General features: G+C 34.7%; 1 protein-coding gene across 8 annotated transcripts in view; it reads left to right on the plus strand.

The window, feature by feature from the left end:
* Positions 1–8844, plus strand: part of LOC106872580 (serine/threonine-protein kinase Nek4) — a 216828-nt gene that overhangs the window by 105378 nt on the left and 102606 nt on the right. For all 8 annotated transcript variants that reach the window (XM_052967279.1, XM_052967281.1, XM_052967280.1 and 5 more), the window contains 2 exons: positions 3218–3275; positions 7066–7154. In XM_052967279.1, coding sequence (XP_052823239.1) covers positions 3218–3275; positions 7066–7154 — 147 coding nt within the window. The remainder of the gene's footprint in view (positions 1–3217; positions 3276–7065; positions 7155–8844) is intronic.

Raw genomic sequence — 8844 nt, forward strand, 5'->3', positions numbered from 1 at the left:
TGTTTGTTTGCAGTCTTTATTGCACCTGAACATCTGCCACAAACAAAAACTAACTTGCTAGTTAACCTGCCTTTGATGTTGCTGCACCTCTTATGTGTCCATAGCTTGCACCGGGTACATCTTATAGAGTTACTACCTACTCCTTTTCTACATACTGAGCAGGGCCATCTACCTGAAGGGGTTTGTGTTTTATCTACCTTCCTACTTATTAGGATTTAGGATTAGGAAAATATTTCAAATGGAATATTCCCAGGAGATAGTCATTCTATCATTCTGTTTATTTTGACATTAAATCCATTATCATTTCTACTATAAAAATTCAATAGTCACATGTTTCCGATTGCAACTTTTAAAGATACCAGTGTAACCCATAATTTCTTTGTGGGTGCTAAAAGTGTTTACAATGCCAAAAAAAATTAGACTTAACATTTTCAGCTGACATAAGAATGGAATTTGGCCAATAGAAGTGTTCATATTTGATTGTTGTACATGAAAAAACCAATCTCCCAAACCCAAAACCTGAGCATCAGTGGTCTCTCCATCTCTCCTGTTCCATGTAAAGAATGCTAAAGATACCTTGGCATTGATGAAAACATATCATACAAAGGTCTCCTTGCCTTGACATTGCATTATAGATGTAAGCCTCAACAAATTCCCTCTGAATCATGTGAGCACGAAAAAGTAGATGATAAACAATGATGATGATGATGACCCAAGAATACTACACCAGACTTTAAAAAAATATGGTAGTTGGAACTCTCCTCTTACAAGACAATACATTTAAAGCACCAATGCTGATACCAATATTTGGATTATTTGACTTGGCTGTAGAGGGAATTCTCAACATAGACATTAAGACCTGTAAGATCCTGACATCAGCTGGAAGCTTCCACAGAAACAGTGATATCAACAAGCCCTACCTCAGAAGAAGTAATAGAAGTAGAGGCTTGAGATCAGTGCAAACAGCCTTCAAATGTTGTATAGTCTTTCTCAGACAGCACCTGCTAAACTACAGCAATTAAGTAAATGCTTAAACCTAATATTGAAAAGAGAAGAAAACAACATCTTACATGTCAGCAGTGACATTCTCGGGTAGCACTGTCTTCTTGACAACTCATACAACTGAAAAGCAGCTGAGCTAACATACCTCAAAGAAAATCTGTATGTGAAATGCTCAGTATACCAAAAAAAAAAACAAAAAATAAACAAAGACTATGCATGGGTGTGTTTCCCAAAGACTTGAAGATGGCTGTAATATCAACATAATGTGCAGCCTTTCTTGGTCTCATGAATCCTACATCACATCGCACTTTGAAGGCTGTGCTTTTGCAATCCAAGAGCAGGAGATTGCAACAAAACACTTAATAAACAAAAAGGACAGTGAAGCCCTTGGTGCCCCAAGACGCGACTGGAAATGTCAATTATGTCACATCATATGTTTAATCAGCAACTGCCCAAAATTTTCATCAAGATATTACTTCCCAATGCAAGTCTACATTGCTAAAATAATATATAGTGCCATCTGAAAAAAACTGTTCTTGGATGAATATAGAGAGCACCCCTGTTATTGATTACATATATAACCATCAACACCAGGAATATTTGTGGAACATTCTTATCAAAACTTCTACCAAGTGTAAATATAACAGGTTGGATATTATTGTTTGGAACAGACAAGAAAAAAGGATGTACTTACTCATAGATCATCTATCCTGCTGATGTGAATATTTCTTCAAATGTCAAAGACAAAGAGAATAATTATAGACAACTGCTTCAAAACTTTCAGCTTCTATACCTAGATTATAAATTTACATTTATATCATTAATAATTGATGCATTTGGTTTTGTGAGTAAATGCCTAAAATGACAGTCTGGAAAAGTCAGGATTTTCAAAATAAAAGAAATCAACCATTTAATATGCACATTACAAATACAATCTGTGAGTGAAACAGTAAAAATATGCAAGACTTTTTCTCAAGTTCACATCTTTGTTAGAAACCACTTTATTTAAAAATAGAAGAGAACATACATACACTACACATGCGGTCACACACATACACACAATTATGGAGTGAGGTTGTTAATGTACTTTTCAGAAAAAAAGAGTGCTTGATGCATAATTTTTGTGAAAGAATGCAAAGGCTGCATTGATCAACAGTTGTAAGTTCGATCATCTTAACATAAAGAAAAATGTATCGCCATCATCATCATCATCTGCATCTTGTTTGCATGAGATGGTTGGGCCTCTCCAACACAGCATCTCACCATTTGTTGCATTCCTTTGTCATCCTCTTTGTTTCTGCATAGTTATGTGTCATCAGTTATAGACACTGAATCAGTTATTCATAGTCCACTAAGAACTTTTCAATCTGGATTTAATTAATCAAAGATACACTAAGCAATGATGATTAAAACAAAGTTGTGCACATTTATATTTAACATATTTACATTCAGATGTTAAAAGACTTTCATTACAGTGACCGTCTTGAAGAAGAAATTCTCCTTATAGACAGTATGTGCGTGAAAATATACTGTCCTATTAGGAGAATTTATTCTTTAAGACAGTAACCACAGCAAAGGTCTTTCAATGTTTGAGTGCATATGAACATTTTAGATATAAAGGTACACAGCTTTTCATTGATTACTCACCCCCACTGTGCAACCATACTATCTTACCTCCTCCACCAACATATGTCTCATCCACCTCATGCACTATGTATGTCTTACTCTTCCCCATCCACTTCTGCAACCTACTCAACAGCATGTACTCTCTGTCTCACTCTCTCTTTTCCTGTTTACTTTATCATCATTACTATGCTTCTGCTCTGCACTATCAAATATCTCTTTTATTTCCCCACTCACTCCTGACTCCACTGCTCCACTCAGTGGGCAGGCAAGCTACCAATTGGCTAGCTGGCTTCTGCACAGTTTTCATATGCTAATGTCACTTGCAAGGCATCAGTCAGTCTTATTCTATAGTTAATGTGCCATGTAGGGAGACTGAACCCCAAACCATTTGATTATAAAGTGAATTTCTTAATCTGTAGTCATGCCTATACTTGTTAATGTAAGATAAACACAGATTACTTTCCTGAACTGTGGTTTCATTTGGTCAGTTCTTTGATCAACCACGCATATCAGTGTGTTGAAAAGCATATATAATATGTTCAAATGCATGAGTAAGAGTTAAAATAACAAAGGTTGTATTTATTTGTAGAGCCTCCCTAATGTGCTTGCCCGGCAGAAAAGGCGTCAGAAACAATCTTTATCCTGTTGTAAGTATTTCTCTTTTACACTTTATATAGTACAGTGCATATTATTTAAAGTTCTAGATTAGTATAACATGGATAACTAAGACTGCATGCTAATCAATATATACAGTTCTTTGTCTCACTGCTCAAGATTCATACAGTGAGACATAGAACTGTATATACTAATAAGTTTGCTGTAATTGATAAAATAAAATCCCTATAAGATATTAGCTATATTTTTTCCTACTTTGAAACATTGTCCTTGTAACTAAGTAGAAATAATTATTGTCTTTTGTCTGCAACACGTGATGGAATGTGTTGGAGAATGCTTGTTCAACTTGTAGAAATATGGAAAAACAGACATACGATGAGGATGAGGATGAAGAGTGTAATGATGATGATTATGATGTTATCCTATTTTCTTTGTTTCTTCCTCAAGTTTTCCTCTTCCTCCTGCTGATCATAGCCAAACTTTATATGTACTTTATGTTTTGCTGTGGTTTATGTTTGGCTCAGGCAAGGTCAGGTTCTTAATAGTGTTGTTATGATCTGCTTCTGACTTCTCCAACACATTTATACCCATCATAAGTCTTAAGTGTTTTGATTTGTGTGCAGTGTCAATATTCAGTTGTAGGATTTAACATTTGATTTCATATATTAATACTGTATTTACCAAGAAGGCAGCGAGCTGGCAAAATTGTTAGCATGCTGGAAAAAAATGCTTAGCTGCATTTCATCTGTCTTTTCATTCTGAGTTCAAATTCTGCCAAAGCCAACTTTGCTTTTCATCCTTTCAAGCTCCATAAACTAAGTACCAGTTGAACATTAGGGTCAGTATAATCAACTTACCTCTCCCCTTAAATTGTTGGCCTTGTGCCAAAATTTGAAATCAATATTGTATTTACCAATGACTTGTTAATCTTAGATTATTTTAATCACTGTAAAAGCTTTATCTTAAAATCTCAATTTCTCCCTTGAATATATATATTCTACGGGCATGGCTGTGTGGTTAGGAAGCTTGCTTCCCAGCTGCATGGTTTCGGGTTCAGTCCCACCGCGTGGCACCTTGGGCAAGTGTCTTCTGCTATAACCCCGGGCTGACCGAAACCTTGTGATTGAATTTGGTAGGCGGAAGTTACTGCCGTGTGTGTATACGTCTGTGTATGTGCTTGTGCCTCTCTCCCAGAGAGTGAGAGGGGGAATACCTCTACCATATGAAATGTGCTCCTGTTACTGAGGATACATGTGCTGAGGTACCATTAATATATGTGTCCTATTGGTCCTTTACATTATTTATTTATTTACATTTGACGGATATTTGTCCTCATCTTGTTTGTTGTTAACACAACGTTTCGGCTGATATACCCTCCAGCCTTCGTCAGGTGTCTCGGGGAAATTTTGAACCTGGGTTCTCATTCCTAACGATGTTACTATTATTATATTATTATTATTATTACTATTATTAATCAGGTCGCTGCCATGAATCGAACTCGGAATCTTGGGGTTAGTAGCCCGCGCTCTTAACCACTACGCCATATGCCCGAGACACCTGACGAAGGCTGGAGGGTATATCAGCCGAAACGTTGTGTTAACAACAAACAAGATGAGGACAAATATCCGTCAAATGTAAATAATGTAAATAATGTAAATAATTCCTCATCTCTTAAATATAGAACTCTATTGGTCCTTGTTTTACTTTTCATACTACAATGTTTATTTTCAATAAATTCATTCATATTACAGAATGTATCATAGTTATTGTTTTATTCTTATTTCGAAACAAATATATGATATCATTGATCTACTTAAAATAAACTTGAATCATATCACACTCTTCTACCTGAATTTGTTTTCTACTCTCAAGTTCAGACCTTTGTGTACCTTCTGGCTCAGACTTGCTTTCTTTACACTCTAGATAAAGGACTAAATCAACCTTAGTAACATTTAGAGTTTCAAAACTGCTTGTGTATTTTTTATCAATTTAAATAATTTAAATTGATCTAAAATACTATCTGGATTTTCCAAAATAGCAATTAAAAGTAAATTCTCAGTATGTTGAGTCTGTAACACATTTTAGCTCCTAATTAGAAACATTTTACTCTCTTATTTTGCTAATGCATGAATGTTTGGCTTCCCATTTTTATTCACACTTTATTCCTATGTAAGAAACAATTATTCGAAAAAGATTACAATTACTAGGAAGATTAGATTTGCTTCCCATAATTAAGTACAAAGTCTAAAGAAATATTATGCTGTATGAGTGAGTATATATCTATATATATATAAAATACTCAGTTTCATCATCATTATCATTATAGGAAAGTTGGTTATACATCATTAGATGTATACCTGACTTTCCTATATAATATTATGAATATAACGGAACGCTGAACTCCAGACTATCAACTTAAACAACATTTATTCAGGTGGTAAATATATACATCTTTAGCTCTTGTTTGTTGTTACAGCTTCTGTTCTGTGTGAGCATGGTTGTTGGGACGTTGGTATGTAGATGTAAGCGAGCTGTCGAGCGTAAGATGGAGAGAGACAGCTAAACACGTCCATGCTCAATCGCTGGCCAGCAAGAAAGAGAGAGAATGAAGCGGGAAAGCTTGCTTGTTGAATTCCACACATGCGCACGGTGTTACTACATCATCATTGCTTAACATGTGGTCTTAAACAATGATGGTGATGAAACTGAGCATATATACTTTTCTTTTTGGTAACACTCAGCTGTTTGAAGAAGGAGGAAAGGAAACTAGACAGTGGGAAGAGAGAAAATATCATATACACATAAATACTAACTCAAGTACATCTGTATATATATACACACACACACACACACATGCATACATATATATTACAAATGATTATGACATAACAATAGAATTTGAAAGTTTAATCATATTCATTTTTTGTGTTTTCTCTATTTATATCATCATCGTCATCATCATCATCATCATCATCATCATTATTTAGCATCTGCTTTCCATGCTGGTATGGGTTAGATGGTTTGACTGAAACTGGTAAGCTGGAGGGCTGGTTTAGCATGGTTTCTACAGCTGGATGCTCTTCCTAATGACAACTGCTCCAAGAGAGTAATGGGTGCTTTTTATGTGCCACCGGCACAGGTGCCTGTTACATGACACTGACATCAACCTTGACTACAATTTCACTTGGCTTCACAGGTCTCCTCAAGCACAGCTTATCACCAAAGGTCTCAGTCACTTATCATTGCTTCTGTGAGGTGCAATGTTCAAAGGGTGCTTTTTATATGCCACCAGCAAAGAAAATCTATTTTGAATCAAACATGCACATATACAGACACACATATGCACGGATGTGAATAATTTGCAGGGAATGTGTTGCATATGTTGTAAATGTGCAATTTTTGCATAAACTAAACCTGCTGCCCCTTAACCCATTTGCAAGAACATGTACCCATGTATGAATGTGTATATATTTTGAATACATATACAACATTTGTGAAATTAGGTAGAGTGTTTATTGTAGAAAACAGCAATGTAAAATAGTGAGTGAATCATTAACTACAACATATTGTACATATTAACAGTAATCAAATCTGTATAATATTTGGTGAGTGATAAATATAATTTTCTCAGTTTCTTGTTATTTTGCCATTTTTATTTACATCCTCATACTCTCATTAGCAACTTTCATCATGTACACTTTTCAACAAAAGCTCCATCATTATTGATGACATGGGGGTACATCTATAATTTATTGATGATAGTAATTTAAGTAAACATTTCAAAACTTTGCATTATGATATAAACCGACTACTCACTTGTAGCACTGGAACGTCATGAATGTCGAGTAGAACTTAAACAACCATCAAAGTTAGATGAATCATATGACATCCACGGTGAACCAAGATCAGTTGTGAGTATTAAATTTTGTTTTGCATGACATGTAAAAAAAAATAGTTGTTTTTCAGTTGCTTAAAAACAAAAATCAAATATTACAATGGACCACAAAAATCATAATACTAATGCTTTATATAGACACTGAAGTGTCAAATAAATAAATAAATAATGTTCCTGTGGATAGGACATCAGTATATTACATTACATTCTCAAATGATCTTGAAATTATATAAGTGGAAGCATATAGAATTTAGTCTCTTACTCAGGAGCAGTGATTCACCAGCAACAAATATGATCTCACAACTCACAAGCTGTACAATTTCTACACTATCATGTTTCATCTACTATATCACTTTAATTATGAATAGAAAATCTATGGAAAGAGTTAGTGGGCTGTAGAATTTGAGTTGGTTGGATCAGCATATATAGAATGATATATATTTTGATTTGTAATAATGATAGTAATCTTAAGTTTAAGAAGGTTGATTACTAAACCTATGTTCATCAGTTCAAATCTTGCTATAGCCATTTTGATGTACCCATAGACAATTAACATTAATCTGCATACTTCAGCTTGCCTAACTGACAATACTTTATGGTTGAGTATTTACAAGTAGAATGAGCATATAACAGTAATATATATAAAGGTGTATTAAATATCATATAAGTGCTTACGTTGTTGTGTCTATATTTATTTAGACTTGGTAAGGACTAAGCAGCCTGAGATGATGTGGTCAACTGTCTCATTATGCTAGTTGCACATTCTGCATTTTGTATTGAGGCCTGTTTTCATTATTTTGTTTTTATAATTTTGTAGTCAGGCATTGGTCTTGTGCAGCAAGAATCAGTCCTTCTGTTTTGGCTTTTAGTCCAAAGCTTTTGAGTTATTGTTGGCTTTTATTTAGGCTCACTTCCTCTCTGTCAAGCCTTGGAGGGTATTGGCCATTAAGTGATTTTTCTCTTCATTTCTTCTTCAGTGTCTTTTGTAATTCAGTTTTCATGTTTTTTGTCTCTTTGACCATTCTGCTATGTTGTCATCTGGGGGTTAGTGTAGTTTGTTTCTGTTTTGTATTTTGTCGCCTCCTTGTGTATAGAGAAAAGCATTTTCTTTTTCTCATGTTGCTTTACTACATGCAGTAGTCTTCCACTCCTTGTTTCTAAGTACTTTGCTAGTCCAACTGTTGTTATTTTAATGTAAGTCTCTGATATAGATATATCAGGCCACAGCCTCCTTCTGAGTAAGGTAGATATAGTCTGTCTGTGTCTGCTTTGGGGTGATGACTTCGGCACACTGTTAGTACATAATTTACATTTGATGGATATTTGTCCTCATCTTGTTTGTTGTTAACACGTTTCGGCTGATGTACTCTCCAGCCTTCATCAGGTGTCCTGGGGGAAAATTTTTTATTATTATTATTATTACTATTATTATTATTATTATTATTATTATTATTATTATTATTATTATTATTATTCAGTAGTTTTATTTTTATAACGTGCTTTCACATCACTACCGAGCGCAGCTCTGTGCGCCTTGGGTATGTGCTGTGGTTTGCTGTGGTGCTCTTATAGTTACTGTATTGAAATTGTTTTGCGTAGGATGTGTGCAGTGCCCAGTAGTGCAATTTTCTGTATGTTATATATATTTGTAAGTCCTGGTGTTTTTGTTATGTATTTGTCTGAATATTTTTTTATTATACCTAAGG

The sequence above is a fragment of the Octopus bimaculoides genome, chromosome 4, assembly GCF_001194135.2.
Source record: "Octopus bimaculoides isolate UCB-OBI-ISO-001 chromosome 4, ASM119413v2, whole genome shotgun sequence".
Taxonomy (NCBI): domain Eukaryota; kingdom Metazoa; phylum Mollusca; class Cephalopoda; order Octopoda; family Octopodidae; genus Octopus; species Octopus bimaculoides.